Here is a 21,144-nt window from a genome sequence, read left to right as displayed (position 1 = left end):
AAAGCACTACAACATCGATAGACAGAACGGGATCAAAGGTCTGAACTCTGCAGTGCTGCGAGGCAGACAGGATAGTTTTTCTTTTTCTTTTTTCTTAAGGGTGGCATCCATTGGTGTTATTTACCTGTTTTTTTCTTGTGTTTTGAGTGTGAGAATGGTGTAAGTCAGAAGATAAGCAAGGAGAGAGTGAGAGAGAAGTGAGATCTGTACTTATTTTTCCCAATTTCATAATGGACTTCTTGATGTGGCGTGGCTCCGTGGTTTCCTGATTTCAAAATTTTCCACATTAAATCCTAGTGTTATTTACTTTCCGTTGCTTTTCTATTTTTCTTGTCTGCTTCATTGTGGTGTTTACTTCCATCCCTAACAGTAGACTTTATTTGAAATATTTTGAATTCTTGTAAAATTTTGAGGCTTCATATTTTTATCTGAATATTGCCCCAAAATGCTCTCTGTTATAATTTGGGGGCATTTTGAAAGAAACAATCCCATTACATTGATATTTACTTTTAATAAGACTATCATTGAGGTGTTTAAATGACCTTATTTTATAATCTAAACCTTGCTAATAATGCTCACTTGCTAATAGAGGATAAGGCTTAAGCATTAACTTGCTATTAAAGAAATGAACTAGAGAGTTTGTATTTTTTAATAATTTTTTTGTTAAAAGAAATTGAAGGACTAATAAAAATACAAAATCAAATATCTTGGTGAGTTTTAAAGTTGTACATTACTTCGTGCAAGTAGGATTTATGATGAACTATTTAAAATCTACCATTTGAGCCTCTGTCATAAAATTCAAGTATCGTCAACTGTAATTTTATAAAAGAAGAGGATCTAACTTGAAATATAAGAATCATGACTCAACCCTATATGTAGAGCAGCCCACTTGAAGGTTTGATACAAATATAAAATCAAATATCTTCCTGAGTTTTGAAGTTGTACATTCATTCGTGAAAGTAAATGGTTGTGGATACGAAATGAGCATATACGTGAAAAGATTGGAGTAGCTCCAGTGGAAGATAAGATTAGAGAGAGTCTCCTTAGCTGGTTTTTACATAAAATGGCGGCCTTTTAATGACCCGGTTAGGAAAGTAGATGTATTGGATTTGACTTATGTTAAAAAAAGATAGAGGTATACCTAAAAAGACTTGGTTAGAAAATATTCAAAGTGACCTTTCTTTATTAGATTTAGATAAGAATTTGACTCTTAACATGACACAATGGAGAATAATGATTCATGTAGCCGACCCCAAATAGTGGGATAAATGCTTGTTGTTATTGGATTCATTTGTGAAAAAAGGATAAACCATTTAAAATCTATTGTTTGAGCCTCTTTCATAAAATTCAAGTATCGTCAAATGCAATTTTATAAAGAAGAAGATCTAATTTGAAATATAAGAATCACGACTCAGCCCTATAGGTAGAGCAGCCCACTTGAAGGCATGACTATCCATAGGTATTGAATTAAACTTTAAAAGAAGATTGTAAGATTTTGAAGAAATGCTTGCATGCTTCTCAAGGCAATAAGGTTCATATTCATATTAGTTAAATAAAATCAGTATTTATAGATGTTAAATTTAAGCAATTAAAACTATGGGAGACAGTTATGGAGCATAGGTTGCGGCGGACACTAATGTTTCTCAAAATCAATTTGGATTCATGCCAGGTAGGTCTACTATGGAAGCTATACATTTATTGAGAGGTTTGATGGAGAAGTATAGAAGAATAAGGAGGATCTACATATGACTTTTATTGATTTTGAGAAAGCATATGAAAAAGTTCCAAGAGAAATGCTATAAAGAGTTCTACAGAGAAATGGGTTAATAATGTTTATATTTAAGTCATTAAGGATATGTATGCATGAGTTATTACTTGTGTTCAAATACAAGGTGGTTTGACCAAGTGTTTTCCTATTTTAGTTAGATTACATCAATGATCAGCCTTAAGACCATATCTTTTTGCTTTAGTCATGGATGTTCTCACTAGACATTTGCAAGAGGTTGTACCCTGGTGTATGCTTTTTGCTGATGATGTTCCTCTTCTTGATAAGACAGAGGGAGTTGAAGGTAAACTTAGGGGTGTCAATATTTAACACGACCCAAACCCAACCAAAAAACTCTAGGTCAGGGTCAACCCGTTTGAGAAACGGGTCAAGTTCGGGTTAAGGATTCTGACCCTTTTGAAAAACCAAGTCGGATTTGGGTTGAACTGAACACCCGAAACCAACCCAGGTTGACCCAAGAATCGTATCTGCCACTCTGTTGTCTTGTCTCGTTGATGTCAAACCGCATCTGCGTGAGTGCAACAAGTCACACAACGACAGTGACATCGCGTGAGTGTCGCGACGCGTGCTGCGTTTCCATACCCGCACTTGAGAGTCAAGCCAGTGACGCCGTCCTCCTCTCCCGCAGTCCCACGACTCGCCGTCCTGCCGCCCTTCCGTCTCGTGACCCCGCTCTCCAAAACTTCCATGGCCTAGGCTAGCTCAACGACGTTCCTTCCTGTCCAGTCAACGAGACGAGATCAACAGAGGTGAGTTCCTCCCATTTGCACGTTGGTTTCCCTACAGCTTCGACAAGATGAGTTCGATGATGTTGCTTCCATTTAGAGACAGAATACGAAATGAGCGTATACATGAAAAGGTTGGAGTAGTTCCAATGGAAGATAAGATTAGAGAGAGTTGCCTTAGATGATTTGGTTACATAAAACGGTGGCCTTCCGATGATCCTGTTAGGAAAGTAAATGTATTAAATTTATAACTTATGTTAAGAAAGGTAGAGGTAGGCCTAAAAAGACTTGGTTAGAAAATATTATAAATGACCTTTCTTTATTAAATTTAGATGAGAATTTGACCTTTAACATGACACAATGGGAAAAAAGGATTCATGTAGCCGACCCCAAATTTTAGTGGGATAAAGGCTTGTTGTTGTTGTGTACTTTTCAAGTAGGTTTGGATATAATTTTGAAATGACTTAGAAAAATTAATACAAAAAATACCTCTTAAAGAAATAGTTTTATTTGAGGATATTTAAATAGACATATTGATAGAGTGATAGAATATTTTAAAAGCATTCATGATAACTAAAGTTTGGAGTGACTAATGAATAGATTTTGTAATTTGCTAATTTGCTAACACCTTATTTAAAAAAATAAATAAAGTAAAATTCAAATTGATTGTTTTTTTATAAGAAAAATAAATCGTTTAGATTTTAAAGATTTTAAAGTATACTAAGTGAAAGCTTATGTATCCACTATCAGTTATTAATTTTGCACTTTAAGATGAATGAATGGAATATGAAAAATGAAATAAAATATTATCCTAGGAAAAAATTGAGGCATTTAAAGGATACTAACAAAAATATTTTTAAGAGTAAAATTTATGATTTTAAAATTTTAACTATGCATGAGATAGCTAGTGTTATGTGAGAAAAAAATAGCTAGTTATAATAAGAATATAATAAAATGTGTGCTTGGAGTATCAAAAGAATTGAAAAAGAGATAGAAGTATGAATTTAGTTCAAATGAAGTGTAGTAAATATGAAAACTAAAAAGTGCTTTTATTATAAAAGGATATTCAGCAAAGGTGAATGAGATATTTCAATAAGCTTTTCAATGAAGATTAGGCATATGATTGACTTTAGTAACCTTAGGATCCTACATGAAAATAGATATTTTTATTTTTATTGTCGTATTAGTAAAATTGAAGTTAGAGAGGCATTAAAAAAATGAAGTGCGGAAAAACTGTTAAACCTGATGATATTCTAATAAATGTGTGAAATGCTTTGGATATGAAGGAATTTCATGGCTTATGAAACTTTTTAATATTATCAAGTAATTCCTCATTCCTCGTGTGTCTTGAAATGCATGCTATTGTCTCACATGAAGGCAAATTTTATGTTTCACCTTTATGTGGCAAACCAAGCAATAAGGGTGCCATTTTCAAGTAATTTCAACATTATGGATGCTTTAGCGCAGTCTGTTTTGTGAACAGGCCATGTTTGAGCTACTTTTTGTGAAATCACCCCTGTTTAGTTTGTCATTTTCATTATGTTTGATCTTATTGATCGTGAGGGCCCTTCTTTGGTGATTTAGACGCCCCAGACACGTTGGCATAGTTCGTTTCACGAGTGGGCAATGTTGGAGTTCTTTTGATCATAGTCGATGCATTTTTTAACTTGTTTCATTAGACGTCGCATCAATTGATCATCATTCTTATCACACTTGATCAAATTGGTTGTGAAGAACATACGAAGGTCAACAGAAAGGAATACATATAATGGATAATGTGATGGGAGTAGTTGTGAATGCATGAATTTGAACAAAGGATGGATGCTCTGTGCTCAACCACTCCTACACATGTCCCATACTGACCTCGTGCCAAGTAGGGGTGTTAATTCGGGTCAACGGATCACCCGGGGGTAAACGGGCTGATTTGAACCTGACCCATTTAGCTAGATGGGTCAGGATATACAACCCGGACCTGACTTGCGCAGGTTACCGGGTTGACACGACCCGACCCGCAAACCCGAATAGATCTGTTCTAGATTTCCCCTCCGCAAATCTGCATGTTGAGTCGCGTTGTGTAGGGACTCACGGAGGAGCGGACTTTCTTGTGTGAGCAGACCAAGTGACCGACGAAGGATCGAATCGGCGGGGCAGGGCCTGCAGGCGACTCACCGACTTGACGTCTCGATGGCTAGGAGCGACCGCGGACTCACGGAGGAGCCGGGAGTAAACCTGTGAGGCTGGCCTGACAGGGATGGTTGGCCAGGAGAAAACGGGCCAAACAACGACTTCCAATCCCACTATGGGAGATGACCTACGTCACACACGATGTGATCGACGTCCAATCGAACCAATCCCTCGTTTCCCCTCCCACGCGCGGGAAAAATTAAAACAGGTGGAGCAAATGCCAATTTCAGGTCAGATTTAATCGCATCCGGGTTTTAAACGGGTCAATTTCGAGTTACCAGGTTGACCCGAACCCAACTTGTTGTTGAAACGGGTCGAAAATTAAAACTTGACCCATTTTTTAAACGGGTCGACCCTAATCCGGATTTCCCAGGTCGAGTTCAGGTTGGGTTGTCGGATTGTGCCAATAATTGACACCCCTAGTGCCAAGGATGCACAATAGCTAGGTCATTTTAAATAAAATGAGAAAATAATTCAATATATGTTGTGTTTTGTGAGAAAATTTGAGAGACAAAAGAAGGTTATGTTTAATTTGTGTTTTGTGACAAAATTTGAGCACATAAAACATTATTGAATTGAAAATTTTATTAGAACTAAGAAATGAGGAACCAATGTAGATGGTGATGATTTTCCCATTGCCACTATAATGTCATCATGACCACCATAATATAAATGAATTGAGATGTCCTGAAGGTGTAAGATAATGTGGTGAGATGCCCCTGACTCGATGATCCAACTTGAGTGATTGTTTAACTTACAATGAGTTGTGAAGTTGGCTTAAAGGTTAAGTCAATGTCTGCGATGGAGATCAAGATCAGCAGAAATTTGTGACATTTCCAATTTTGTTGCATGATTCACAATGCCTGGTGGCTAGGAGACGCCAAGAAGGTAAGGATAGGCTCCCACAGACAAGGAGGGGATGAGTTCAAAGAATGAACTTTGGAGAAAGTGGAGAGCTTGAGAGAAAGCGCAGAAAAGAATCAAGGATCAGATGCCATAACAAAAGTTTTTCACAGAAGGTAATTTGAGGTGCCGTGGTTCTGCATTATTGACCATTGCTGGATTAATAGAACTTTACAATGAAAAGAAATAAGAATAGCAGATACAAAATAGGAAACTACTCTAAATAAGTTATTCTAAATTAAATTGAATTAAAAGCAGAATGTTACACAATTGTGGGCTCCTAAAATTCGGCCCCAGCCTCCGTCCGCTGTGCTTTTTCTTTTCGGGAGGGAGTTTTAACGGATTAAGTTCCAGGGTAAATTTTGGGAAGGTAGATGGGTTTGTAGATAAGACACTACCCAGATATTTCGCCCTCATTTTGCGAGGACTTTATGATCTGAGTTATGGCTTCCTATAGGTGCAAGCTCCTATAGTTAATTACCCCTCCCGATAATGAGAGAGAACTTTCGATTAAGGCTAGTCGTTAATCAAATACATAGAAGTACAAAGTATCTAACATATAGTAGCAGCAATGGGCATTTGAAATTTGAAGGGTTTGATATTTACAATGGAAATTTCACCATCTTGCACTTAAAGCGGATGGTGGGGGAATGAATGATGGACCCGATCAATATCCCATGGTTCCGTCGTCCCGGGCCATTGTGGTCCCTAGTCTACTTAGTCAGAAGAGGTAGTCGACCCAACCTAACAGAAGGATCCTTGTTGGTAGCCATGGGTTGTTTCGTCCAATCGGACCTTGTAGACCCAGGGTGAATATTTGCCTAAGGGGACAAATTTGAAACCACCTTAGCTAACAGAGGGCTTTTTGCCCTATCGATCATATCCATTTTTTTTTATCGATCATATGCTACTGATTCATATCTCAAGAATTTGATGCCACTAAGGAATGCATTAGGACTGACCATAACCGATATTTCGTTGTGCCATTTGGCGACAAAACAACTCGATTCAAAGGGCCCCAAATCATAACTGTTTATCCTGCGGTATCATTTGGGGGTAAAACCGCCGGTTAGAAGGCACGTACCACGCCCTTACTCGCAAGAGATTGTTTGAGAATGGATCATAGTGATATTTTCGACTAGGCACATAGCTCAACATGAGCTAAAGTAAATTTTAATTTATCCACCTCAGCAAATTGTTGCGGATGGTGGATAGATTTTGCTTTGAGTGGTTGATGATTGAATTTCAATTTTTAAATATTTGGATTTTTTGGATTTTTGGATAATCAAGCATTTGGACGACATTTGAAATTATTTGAAAGTAGATTATTTGAAATTATCCGCTCCGGTGGAGATCGACATTCAACACGGCCATCATCGGGGTGACTTTGAGATCACTTGAAGATATTTGAATTTTATGAAAATTCGAGGGGGCCCACGCGCCTTTCCGTGTCGGGTCGGGTCAACCCGACAACCCGCCGGGTTGGGTTTGGGTTCGGATTTCCAACTCGTTTTCCTACCCGGGTTGGTTTAGGGTCGACCTGTTTGAACCCGGGTCAGTTCCAGGTTCGACCCAAACCCGACCCGTGACCCGAAATTAACACGATGACGGTGTCATTACCGGTGCCTTATACTTCAAAAACTAGTAGCCGCTGCTTCGTACTAACAGTTTGTTGTTTCCATTGTACATTGAATCCTTCTGGATGTAAGGAATCAATGCTTTTGACTAATATCAAGTGACTGCTGATTATGAGATGGTTTAGCATCCACTATATATCGCTCGTTATCACCTTTGCCCGAACTTCTATATGAAAGAGACCTCTCCTACATCTGTTTATAGACGCCTTTGCTTGTATGTGATGGGCCTCCTTCATTACAATTCTCCTTGTATTCGCTTGTAAGTAGCATGTTGCTTGAATGGAAAACATTCTCCAACAAATCAAAAAAAAAAATGCTTGCACTCGATGCAGTTCGACCACCCCTTGCTTGCAAAGAATCGGCGTATTGGGTATTTGCTAGATCTTTCATAAGAATTTGTATGTGTTCTCATTTGTCGCATTTCATCTGCTCTTATCAACAGAAGACCAATTTACTTACCGGTTACTGCATGTTTATTGGACTTGCATTTGCTATAGTCCTACAACATATATATCCTAATTGTTTGCAAGTAGACTTTTATATGCTCATTTGTATATTAGTCTATCTTGATAGTAGAGGGACTACTTCTATGCCTTCCTTTGCTTGTGATCCGCCATGTCCTATGTATATGCTTGTCAACAAAACATCATGATCATCATTTGCTTCTATTTACCCCTCTTTTAAACAGTTTATTGAGCATGTTATTAATCATGCGTCATCTTTAAGTGAACTTTTAATCCTCCTCGCTTGTGAGATTCCACTTACTTTTCGACATAGCGGTATTAATTGCTATTGCATTCATCATGTGACATAAGCAATGATGCACCGACACGGCATTTTTTAAAAATATAGGACACGGGTGCGGCGTGGACACAACATAATAATTTTTTAATATAATATATAGAAATTAAGGTAATATTATATTAAAAATGGCAAGCGATAATAAATCAAAGTAATGATAACTTGTTTAGCTTATAACATAAAGATGTTTAGTACAAAATGTCTAATACAACCACAAAAATATAATAAAAAAATCATTTAGTACAACATGAAAGTCCAACTACTCAATAGAGAGAATGATAGAATTAGATTCAGAGGTTGGTCTTTGGCCTTCAATATCATCAACATTGAATATCATTGCTTCCAACTCTAGTTCATTTAGAGAAAGATTTACAACCTCCAATAATCCCATATCATTAAGGCACTCGAACCCATCTCGAGCAACATCCCACATCTTGTTATCACCTGTCATATAAAGTGTAGTTTTCCTTGATAGAAGAAGAAGATTTGCATGCACATAAACTAAATCTTCAGTCCGTTGTGGAGTTATTTTATTCCTCTTCATTGATTGAATAAATGAGTATGTGCTCCAATTTCTCTCAGGGAAGAGGATGATACTTGGCCAAGAAGTTTTATTGCTATAGTTTGAAAAAGCGGTGCTGAAGCTCCATTGATTGAATAAATGAGTATGTGCTCCAATTTTTCTCACACAGGAAGAGGATGATACTTGGCCAAGAAGTTTTATTGCTATAGTTTGAAGAAGCGGTGCTGAAGCTCCATGAATCAACCACCATATTTTTTGATCCATCCTTCATCTATCAATCAAAGATTCTTGATCACCAAAATCCTCTAAATATCCAAAGAAATTTGCAAGTTCTATATTATTTTTTCTTCTCTCCTCATTTGGGAAATATCGTTTCAAGCATATCTTTCTCATATTTGACACTTCTAAATATTTTTGTGGTGAGACACGTTGAGAGTCTTCTTGAAGATATTCTTTACTTGAATACCTTCAAATAATACAAAGCATATAAAATTATTTATTTATTTACCAAGAAATTTAAAAATAATTTAAAAGATGAATACAAATGTACTTTGGATTTAATGAATGGGCCAAACAATGCAGAGGTGTGTTGCTTTTGGTCCACCTATCCTCAAGAATGGTATAGACAATACTCAAAAAACTTGAATCTTCATTATGTGACTTTCTTTCATATATGTATATAATATCTTTCACTTTTGTTAAAATAGAGCCTCACATCTCATAAATCAAATGTATACATGATTTATCTATGTCAGCCTCTCTTAACATGTCATAAATCGGATCAGTGAAAGCCAAAATGTAATCTACATCATCCCACCACAAATCATTTAAGACATTTTCTTTCACATACCTTGCCTTCCCAGCATCATCTTCTCGATAGCAAGACCTTTTGATCCATTGGTAGATGGCAAAGGTATCTCTTTATGTTAGGCAAAGGTATCTCTCTAGGAAGTGCCCTTGTGATCCTAGACTCAGCTTCATCAACTTGTCTGTTCAATTCAATCAACTGTGACGTAGTAATCTTAGGACACATTTTAATTCCATGACCAGAAATCTTAAGTAGATGTGCTTTTACCCTAGAATAAGATCCTTTGTAGGTGTCACCACAATAATTGCATTTGAATGACACATTCCCTCCACCTTCAAAAGTTTTTCCTAACCTTGTAACACGAATCCATAACAGCTTATCAGTTTCTACAGATGGCTCTTTTGAACCACAAGCACTAGAGTTCAATTTTCTTTTAAATTCACTGGTAAAGTAGAAGAAATAAAGACTTAATAAATATTGTCAAACAAAGTTAAAAATAATTAAAGAACTATTGCATCATGCATTATGCCGGGGGTCCAAGGTGGCACTGCCCCCTTCGGGGGTTTCTGGGGGCAGCGCCCCCGGAACAAAAATTTTATTAAAAGAGTAAAAACGCAGTGAAAGCGCATCAAAAGCACAGTGAAAGCGCATCAAAAGCGCAATGAAAGTGCAACAAAAGCGCAGCAAAAGCGCAATAAAAATGCAGTAAAAGCACAGTAAAAGCGCAGTGAAAGCGTATTAAATAAATAATTTTTTTTTGTAAGAGTAATATTAATCCAAAACAAATAAAATACTTAAAAAAATATGCTCTTCCGATCACAGATCTACGAAATCATTGATAAATGAAGAGAAATGGCGAATGGAGAAAAAAATGGCAAAATCAACTTACAGGTTTGAAAAATTTTCTGCGGTTTGGTGTCGGCTTCCCTCAGCTGCTCGTAGAAACTGAGGATGGCTTGTTGCTTACAGCTGGAAGGGAAGACCAAGGGTGCGATGTTTATATTTTTGTTGTAATGTTGCATTTGTTCACTTAATGTTCACTTATTGATTGCATTTGAAATTTATTCCTTGTTGTTTGCTCATCCATGTTCAAATTCAAGTTGAGTTCAATATCATTTGCATTCATTAAAGTCCGCAATGAGTCCATTGTAGTTCATCAAGTCCCCTGTATCACTTTCAAGTTCAAGCCCCTTACTGTTCAATTCGAGGTCAAAGAAAAGCTTGAGTCAAGTTTGAGTCCAGAGTGCAAGTTCAGTTTGTCCAAATTCTGTCAAGTCCCCTGTTTCAATCCAAATTTCGGCAGCTTTCCAGCGTCTCCCCCATTTAGGGGGAAACCCGAGAGACTAGCATTCCCAACTTTGCTACTTGAGCGCTTCAGGTAGGTGTCAAATGACACCGCGGCCGCAAATTCTTCAATCCCCGCTCACTACATGAGCGTTTAAGGGTCTTCGAGTACTTGTTTAAAAGTGCAGTTTCTTTCCCCCCTCTGCAGCACATGAGCATTTTGAGGTACTTATTTTACTATTTTTATTATTTTGTCCCCTTTACGCTACTTGAGCACTCCGGGACTTACCCGTCTCGTCGCAAGTGTCGCATCAGTTTCCCTCCCTATTATGCTACATAAGCGCATAGGGGGTTTGTCGGCTCGTCGTAAGCGTTGAGAACGAGATTTAAGTTAGAAACTTATAACTTCGCATAGGTGGACTGGTGGTGGAGGCTTGTGGCGCATGGATCGAGGCAAGAGTATTCCATTTTTTATTTTTTTATAATTACAATTAATTATAATTAAAAAATTAATTATAAATATAATAATTAATCATGATTAATTATAATAGATAATAATTAATTTAAATTAAAATGATTAATTATAATTAATTTTAATATATTATAATTAATTATTAATGATAATAATTAATAATAATAATAAATTAATTATAAATTATTTTAATTAAAACTAATTATTATTAGTAATAATTAAATGTGATTAAAATATTTAATTATAATTAATTTTAAGTCAATATAATTAATTATTATTATTATTAATTAATTATAACTAAAAGAAATTAATTTCCATTAAAAAAACAAAAATTAATGCAAGATATGTACTAAATCCTATAAACATCCATTTGGATATAGGATTTAGGTAGGATTTGTGCTAAATCCTTCCAAACGAGATTTGATCCCCCTGTAAATCGTACGATAGAATAAATCCTTCGTTTCCCTCTTCATGTCGTAAATCTAGGACTAATAAATCCTCTAGTTCAGTGGATTTATGGGATTTGGCCGAAGAGGCGCCGAATGGGAGTAAGTTACCTTCACAGCGAGGTAACTCCCGAAATTACTTCCGATCCGATAGGTAGGAACATCTTCAATGAGGAGCCGGGCACGGCTTGGGATCGGAGGAAGCAAAGGTTAGGGATAAAGCTCCTCTCTTTCTCTCTCTATCACTCTCTCTCCCACTCTTGGATTGTGTGAGAAGTCGACACAGGCAAAGGCTCGATGGGGCTAGGGATTCGACACAGTAGAGTGTCATTGGGGCTTGGGATAGGCTGTTGTAGGTGAATCGGAGGTTCCAATTGAGTTCGGTTTCGGCTACAGCAGGGATGCCGGAGGCTTGCAAGGCAAAGGAGATGGAGGCAGTAGGAGTTTTGGCTTGGTGTAGGAAAAGTGTCGAAGCTTCTGTGTGTGGAATCGGAGAGGTTGGAGGGAGTAGGGGATGAGAGCCAGTGGAGGAAGAGAAGAGGTCATGATCCCTTCTCCTTTTAAGGACAATGAAGAGAGGGATTGAGGCATGCGTGAGGTGACTGTTCGGCGCTGTTAGCAGGGAGTGGGTCGCTAATTTGAGCAGGATTTGCGCCATAGCTACAGGTATGGATAGCAACAGGTAATGATTCAATCAATATTTTTTTTATCCTCTCTTTTTTTAGTATTACAGAGGTCAACAACAATAAAGTCAAAAAATAATTTGGAGAGACTCATGGCTTGATTGTTGATGTATACTTTAGCAAAAAGTACCTGATTCACTGCCTTCACGTTCAAACAGGTTCTTTTTCAACAACGTTGCTCCAGGAAATATCAACAGGTTGATACCACTTAGTTTCTTCTTGTCAATATCATTAATGTGTTGGAATCCAAAAGTTGATATCCAAGTCTCTACTAAGCCTGGCATGGCCGATATAACTAGCATTTCAACCTTCAATGATTTCAGCATCTAATATTTGGAAAACAAATGTCAGGCTGAGAAGCATAACATATGGAATATTAGCATTTAGCAAGATAAAGTTTAAGAACAAACTTACACGCTTTATGGATCAAATACCATGAAAAATGACTTGGTCATTTTTTTTTTCAAACTGAGATAAAAGATGCTTACTACTTATACCCATAAGATAATTATATGAAGAGAACATACGATTGGCAATTATTAATAAAATTAATGATTATAATCAAATATTTGATCTTCTCATTTTTGGGCAGTCACAGATGAAAGATTTTATCACATGCTTAACCTACCCACTCAATACTAATACAAAGCAAGAAACGTCGGAATGCAAGACCAACACTGTTATAAATTAATTTGCATATCATGAAACTTTAATTGAATTTTATGATCATGTGATTTTAGATTAAAAATAATGAAGAAATAATAAGTGTCTTAACAACCTTTACCCAAACTTAGTTTACTTCAAATTTTTTGAAAAATTAAAGCAATTGAAACTACTAAGCATGAAAAATTACATTATGAACAGTAGTTATGCTCCTATAGTAACAAAATTATGAGCCAAACCGTAAAAGTTTTGAAGTTGGTTCCCTAGTACTTATCATGGACAACAAGTTTTACTTGTTATTCATTTAGTTAGAAAATGATTGATAACTTGGAACATTTAATAGAAATTAAGAACAAAATAATAACCAGAGCATCAACCTCTTCAATCACGTGCATAAGGCGCCGGCACATTCCCTTCAGACGCTGCTCAATGCATGTTGCTATTAGAGGCATCTCAGCCAAAGTGGCTCCATGCACCCTGCATAAAATTCGGTGAAGTGCAATTGAAATGATTGTCATTTAAGGCTGCAGTAATGCAGATTAATGTGAATAAATCTTCCATATAAACAGTTTATGAGCATACCGAACAAAATATATATAGTCAGCCCAGTAATATTCTAATAGCTTGAGAGTTGAACAGTCAAAAAGAAACTAATAGCCACATTAAATATGATGGAAATGACTATATTAAAATGGATATATGACAAAATAAGAACATATTGAAGAATGATTAGATTGGAGGAATAATTTGAATGATATCCACTAAAGATCAGATAGGAGAAGAGCTTATCTGATTTGAATGTGTACAAGACCGTATAAAATGCACCCCATTAAACGGGTAATAAAATTGAGTGTCAAAGATAGGCAATTAAAATGCACCCCATAAGATGGGTAATTAAAATGAGTGTCCAAAGGAAACATGGATACAAGTGGAGAAAAAAGCCTTACGAGGATAGATTTAGTACCTCATGCAGCACTAAACATAAATGAAGAAAAGAAATATCTTCATAAGACATTTGCCGCTAAAGACCTAAGGGCATTTAACATACTTTCTTGGCATCAAGTTTGCATATAAAGGGGAAGGAATTCTCCTCTACCAAAGGAAATATAATCAAACTTTCTTAAAAAACTAATCTAATTGGGTGCAAGCTTATTGCTCTCCCATGGATACTTAGCTATCATTGGAGATTGATGAAACATTTGAAAATGCTTTTCATTATCTAAAGAAAATACCTAGGGCACAGGATTGGCATCGACAACATTGAAGCGCAAGAAATCACAACAGTAGGCCCTAAATCATGGCCTAGGGTACAGAACCATGATGTCATTAGAGGGAACGTGTGAAAGAATCATAACAAAAGTTTGCAAGGGTAGGCATCAATAGTAGCTCGAGACGATGCACAACATTGTCACAATGGAAAATCACTAGGAAGAGGTCATGGCATGACCAGCATGAATTCATCAACGTGAGAGAATAATAGGTATAGGTGTGAGCTTGCTATCGAGTGGCGTATTAAAAAAATCATCCAATTCGAGCGATTTTGAATACCCAAAAAATACATTAGTAAGATTATGGAAGCATGTACTAAGCGTGATAGATATCATAAGGGTGAATATTCAATGGGCTCCAACACTTGTTACTAGTATGATCAGCCTGGATATATAGTAAAATATTGCCCTACACTTGGGTATAAGACTTTTAAGTGAGGTGAAATCAAACAGAGTATTTTCATAGTAGAATGTTGACAAACAAGTGTAGAATGTTCAACTACGGGTTTATATTTTGACTCAACACAAGCTTGAAAAATGGTGTGGACAAAGTACTTTATGATGTTAAAGACATTTACATAGTACTTTATGATACACTCACTGAGTTATGCTATAACTTCTTCCTGTCATTTAATAAATGTATACAATTTCATCTACTAGAAATAAATGAATGAATGTAGGGAAAACATGTACCATAGATGTGATGCTACAAGAAAAATGTATTTATTTTTTATAGTTATACTTTAAATTGAATTTAGAATTTGAGTAGCTCTTTCAGTGCCTTAAAAATAGTTTATTATAGTGAATGAAATTTTAAATATCGAGGCAGGTTGATTATTAAAGGCAGTCACAAAGATATCTTCATTGTTTGACATAGAATGTTAGAAGATAGTTGCACAATTTTCTTTGAAACAAGTAGATCAAACAATTGTCATATTTTCTTAGAACATAAAAATATGTTCATTTGCTTTTTTTATATATTCCAAACGTTTCTTAGATTAGTAATATGTGTGTGTGCGCATATGTTTTCTCGCTTCACCATTTTATATGCACGAATACTCTTATATGTGTTGACCTCTTTTTTATCTCGATTTGCCCTCAAGCGCATTTGATCGAGCCTCGTCGGGCTCGATTCAATCTGAATCGACGTCGATTTGCGTTTGATTTTTATTGATTTAATTTGGTCATGTCGAGCCCAAGCTAGCCCGGACTGAGTCGAATTGGGTTTGATTTGAACATGATTTTAGCCAAATTGGTCCAGCCTAACTCCAATTGAGGCTTCACTGACTTTTTGAACCCATTTAAGTTTAGTACTAGATAAGGAAATGGAGCCAACGGCCCCGATTTGCTTTGAGAATTAAAATCTGTCGTTGTCAGTGCCTCGACTACGTAACATCCTCAGTTTGGAGGGATGTTCAGAGGCTTCCTTTACGAAACAGGATGGATAGAACTTATTTTCACGTTCGGAAGGAGCAGGAGATCGTCCTTCGAGCTGATAAAGGCATATTTCTCTCGCCTTTTATTGGGGTCAGTTCGCCTTGGAGAGGGGATTTAATGCAAGCAAGAATTAGGAGAAAGCCTAATTCTAGCAAGCAAAAAGACAACTCTTTCAGGATAACAAAGATACACAAAACTACCAAAATACTTTTTTTTAACTACCAAAATACTTGTCAAAATAAGAAATAATATAACTTTTTATAATAAAAAGACTCTTACAACTCTTGACACTTACAAACTTTAACACAAACACAAATTAAAGACATCTAAAGGAGCTTGCCAATCGTTGAGAAGAAGGATACAGATGGGATGGTCACTTGCTTAGAGAAGAAGAGGTTAGAAGCCAAGACAAAAGGAAGGAGAAGCTCGCAAGCTTTCCTAGAAGGCAGAAGAAGAGAAGTTTGACAAAGCTCGCAAGCTAAAAATGACATCATAAACTCTCTCTAAACATACAAAGAATCTCCTATTTATAGGGCCAAAGAGAGCAGCCAAACAGCCTTTTTATCTTCATTAAATCCCATTAAATTATTTCCAAAAATCTTTTCAGAAATCAGTCCAAATTTAATCCAAAAATAGCACTTGAAAAGCCACCAAAAAGGGGCAGCATTCACTCCTAAAACAGCCACCGAACAACCACTAAAACAGCTTCTGAACAGCCACTGAAACAACACCTGAACAGCCACTGAAATAGCACAGCATCCCATAAAACTGCACAGAAAACAGGGGCAAAGAAGCACGGGAAACCCAGCCAGCATTCACGAGAAGCCCAGCCAGCAAGGGACCTGAAGAACCAGCACAGGAAACAGGGCATCACTTCACGGGAAAATAGCCAGGAGGGGGAAAACCAATAGGGAGGACCACGGGAACAGCAACAGCCAGCAGAAACCAAAAAGACAAAGGGAAGGGAAGAGACACAAGTCCACTCCACAATAATGAGCTTAAATAGAAGTATACCTTTTTGATTTAATGAGCTAGGATGTGCATTTATTCCCTCAATTATTGAACTCTTTTGTATTAATTTTGAATTGTATGTATTAAGTAGAGAGAAAAGGCTAGGTTTAGGGTATGTGCAATTTTCTAAAGAGTTCTCTTGTTTTCTCTTGTGGCTAGGTCTCTAGATTGCTTTCTAGAGAATTGGGAGAGTGAATCCTCCTCTCGAATAGAGGATCTCATGTATCTTTGCTGTTTCTTTTGAATCTACCATCAATTATCAAGTATTTGAAGTGATGTATCTCAATTTTTCTTGCCGATTTCTCTGTTTTTCTTCTATAACCTGCTGTATTACTGCTGAAAACAGCAGTTTTGCTTTATGTAAGAGAGAGATTTGAAAGTGGTTTTACGTTAAAATATTTTGTATTGGAAAGTTTTAAAGCCTGCTTTTATTAGAGGGGTTTCATGACGTGGCTTTATATTGCAAAATCTTATGAGTCTTGGAAAGTAGCTTGCGAAATATTGACTTCTTCCAATCTCCCACTCAACATAAGCAACTAAATAGATTCTTTTTTATGGGTCTCTTTCTCATTCATGATTATATTTGTTCTTTAGATGCCGTATGGATATTCAGTTATTATTATATTCGGAGAAGTTTGAATTCATGAATATGTCTTAATGCTACATGTGTGCTTAGCAATGGTGATTGGTGATTCATACACTTTTGTTAGAGCCTATATCATGTCATCGCAAGTGAGATTTTGTTCTCTAAAACAAAATATGTTGGCAAGTCTAGCTTCTAAAAAAAATTCCTACATCTGTTCTATGCTTCTTCTATTTGTTATATGCTTCTTCTTATTGATTATGTGGAGAATTGGATGCATATTTTTTTTTCTTTACTTGTTTTGTGCTCTAAACCTTCTTTTTTTAAATGAATTATGTGCAGATTTTTATTCGTCTTATGCTCTAAACTATATTGGAGATATATATATATATATATATCGGTATATCTCGGTGAACATTCATAAAATTTTTTTTATAAAGTATATTTAGAGAAGTGTTGGAGAACGTTTATGTGCTTTAAACATGAGTTTGCATGGGTCCAAGTGTTATATTGTTTTATGATTGGTTAGAGTGCTTCCTTTGAATTTTTGAAAACGAATTTGGCATCAAGGAATCTTTCTTTCCGCTTCTTTCTAATAACATGATATTGACTTTGAACTTTTGGTAAAGTATTGTATATTTGGCATGAAAACAATTTCCATGAATTTGGGGTTAGAAACTCCTCTTGAAATTTTTAGTGGCATGTAGCATAGATGGTAAAAATTTGTGAGAATATTTCATGAATCATTTTATGTTTTAAAAAAAAAAATTTATGGCGTGCTTTATGATAGAAAGCTTCTTGAAACCTTCTTGTTAGAAGATTTATATGAATTTAACCCCACGTCAAAAATATTCATCTCGCATTGAAAAAGGTCATAGTGGATTTCATACGAGAAAGATTTTATGTGTTACTTTGTTTGAAAGGCTCTATGGGTTGTCTTTGGGATTTGTGGATTTTATGAATGGTTTTTGCACTTTGGAAGCTTAATGTTGGAAGGTTCTTTCAGTTCTCTTTTCACAAATGATTTTCTTTCTCTTTTTCGCACTTGATTTTAGAGATGAGTTTAAAAAAAATGGAGAGTGGAGGTGTGTTTGGGTTGAGAATGGATGAACTTGTTTGGGTTTTGGGTTTTCAGATTTGTTTCTTCCACTCTATTTTAAATTTTATATTGAGATTTATATGAATAGTAGTGTCAAATATTTTGAATGCTTTCTCGAGACGTGGGAACAATAAATAGCATCAAAGCTTCATTCTGTTAGACCGGTCCTCTATGTTCCGGACCCGCCGGCCCAAGAGATTGGGCCGGTCCGGTTTGTTTACAGTAGGAGGAGGACGGCGAAAGCAAGGAGAGAGGAAAGGGTGGGGTCCACTTGATTTTCGAATGCAATCTTAGAGCCAAAAGGAGGGGAAGCAAGGGCAATTAGGTCATTTTGTATTAATTTTGAATTGTATGCATTAAGTAGAGAGAAAAGGCTAGGGTTAGGGTATGTGCAATTTTCTAAAAAGTTCTCTTGTTTTCTCTTGTGGCTAGGTCTCTAGATTGCTTTGTAGAGTGGATCCTCCTCTCGAATAGAGGATCTCTTGTATCTTTGCTGTTTCTTTTGCATCTACCATCAATTATCAAGTATTTGGAGTGATCTATCTCAAATTTTCTTGCCGATTTCTCTGTTTTTCTTCTATAACCTGCTGTATTACTGCTGAAAACAGCAGTTTTGGGTGCTGTTGTCGACTAATTTGGGCTAGGAAATACTTACATTTGGCTTAAACGCCAAATGGGAGGGAAGGATGTGTCGAAGGTATGCCTAGCTTTGAAAAGGCATGCCTAACAATGAGATGCTTACATACTTTTCTCTAAATTTATTTCTTTATTCTTGTATTTGTTGGAGCTTTATGTAAATATTGTGTTGATAATGGTTCTGTACTTAATCAAATCATGTGGTTGTTGATTATTCATTGTGCTAATGCTAAATTTCATTGAGCATGTTATATTAATTTTCATGTGTATGATCGAGCTTTAAGGTTATGTGAATATTTTACATCAAAAGAAACTTATAAGTAAATCCGAAAAGTTTTGGAGAAGCTTTTTTTTTATGTATGTTAGAAATTACATTGTTTGGAGATTGATACATATATTAACAAGTCCTTAACTGTTCCATGTATGGGGGGGTGTATGTTTTATGTTTGAAATTTGTCATATGTTTTTTCTTACTCATGTTAGCAAGCTTTCATACTCACTAATTTAAACATGTGGAATTCTATATACTATTATTATTACTCGTTTGCTCCATTCACTTGTACATGTTCTCTTTCCATATGCTTTAGATAACTTTCAAAATTATAAATCCTAGTTGTTTTAAGTTAATTCTTGCTTAACTATATATATATTTTTTTTGAATGGCATCCACGCTCACCCTATGTTTTCTCGTCTTATTGTTTGTGAGGTACAATGTGTCCTGCATAAGCGAATCAATAGGATCATTTGCTTAGGAACTCTTAAGTAGGCACGCCATGGTCAGGTACAATCTCTGCTGCTTATAAAGACCTCTAATTATATATCAAAATTGTTACACATCACATACATTTTATTAACAGCTTTAGTTTAATATATATTCTAGAATATTTAGTTAGCTGGCCATAGATTAGTGCACTGATGAAGTCTTGGTCTTATGGGCCAAGGCTTTCCCCCTTCTGTGAGCCCTAGAGAACCCTTATGGTCACCTTAGGCTTATAGTGTAGGCCCACCCATTTGTGCTATGTGCATCGCAGTCTTCATATACAAAGTGGGCACCGTTAGAATATTCCCTTTTTTCAGTTTTGGGTGTGATAGCCCCCCCCCCCCCCCCCCCCCCCCCCCCCCCCCCCCCCCCCCCCACCAAACCACCCAGACCCGCTGACCATTAGGGTCATTTTAGGCCTGTACTGTAGGCCACCTATCTATGCCATGTGCATTGCTGCTTTCCCACACGAAGTGGACACCGTTAGGATGATTTTTCTGTTTTGGGTGCGATACCTCCACCCTTTTAGGATCTTATAGAAACTTTATTTATAACTATGATTGCTTTCTTTTATTTTAGATCCTTAAACTAGTTGACACATATGCGTATGTCCAAAGGGTTAGGAATGAACTTCCTTTCGTCCCCTATAACTCTAGTGACACCTAAAGACAAAAATTAAGAATCGAGTCTTAGATAACATAGACTTAGGATGCACACTCCCTATAGGATAGACATTGAATATAGAAAATTTAGTGACAAATTTTTCTAGGTTTAGTGTGTTATAACTTACTAATAATCAACCAAAAAAAATCATTCATAATCCAAGTCCAAACGTACTAAAACACTTAACTTTTAATCAAAACATAATCAATGCGTAATCACTAAAATGCAAACTTGAACATAAACTTAATCTAAGTCTAACCAACCGATTAATTAGCTTCTAACAAACCTAAAACTTAAAAGATGTGGATTAAATCAAAAGAACAAACCTAAACTAAAACTTGCTAGAATAAAAGACTTCTAAAATCCAAACCTTAAGCTAATCTTTTGAAATCAATCAACAAACTGATAGGAAACACTTGGATTTCCAAGTGTTTCTCACCAAAACCAAGTAAATCCAATGTAAAATTGCTGTCCACAGCAGAAAAACAGCCAAAAACAGTAGGAAAGCAGGAAAAAATGCAGAAAAATCCGAGAAAAGACTTGTATTTTACTAGTAGTTGCAAAGAAATAGCAAAGATACAATTGATCCTCAATTCGAGAGGAGGATCGATCTCTCCCAAATCTCTAGACGCCGCTAGAGCCCAAAGAAATCCTAGTTCTACGAGATCTCAAATTTCAGTCAAATTCAAGATACTCAAACCCTAGAAAAAACATCTATTTAATGCATACAAATCAAAAGGAATTCCCTAAACAGTCCCTACATTCAAATTTC

The 21,144-nt window shown here is 36.2% G+C and overlaps 1 protein-coding gene across 2 annotated transcripts in view; it reads right to left on the bottom strand.

Annotated features, from left to right (window-relative positions):
• The window catches only part of LOC110107473, a 78,281-nt gene that overhangs the window by 6,521 nt on the left and 50,616 nt on the right, over nt 1–21,144 (bottom strand). Inside the window, exons 8-9 of one of the 2 annotated variants that reach the window (XM_020837744.2) lie at nt 13,293–13,392; nt 12,383–12,578 (exon numbers count right to left, since the gene is read on the bottom strand). In XM_020837744.2, coding sequence (XP_020693403.1) covers nt 12,383–12,578; nt 13,293–13,392 — 296 coding nt within the window. The remainder of the gene's footprint in view (nt 1–12,382; nt 12,579–13,292; nt 13,393–21,144) is intronic. The other variant, XM_028698541.1, reaches the window with a different exon arrangement.

The sequence above is a fragment of the Dendrobium catenatum genome, unplaced genomic scaffold (assembly GCF_001605985.2).
Source record: "Dendrobium catenatum unplaced genomic scaffold, ASM160598v2 fragScaff_scaffold_1105, whole genome shotgun sequence".
Lineage (NCBI taxonomy): Eukaryota > Viridiplantae > Streptophyta > Magnoliopsida > Asparagales > Orchidaceae > Dendrobium > Dendrobium catenatum.
Note: the sequence above shows the minus strand (reverse complement) of the source record. Positions and strands in the feature narration are given on the sequence as shown.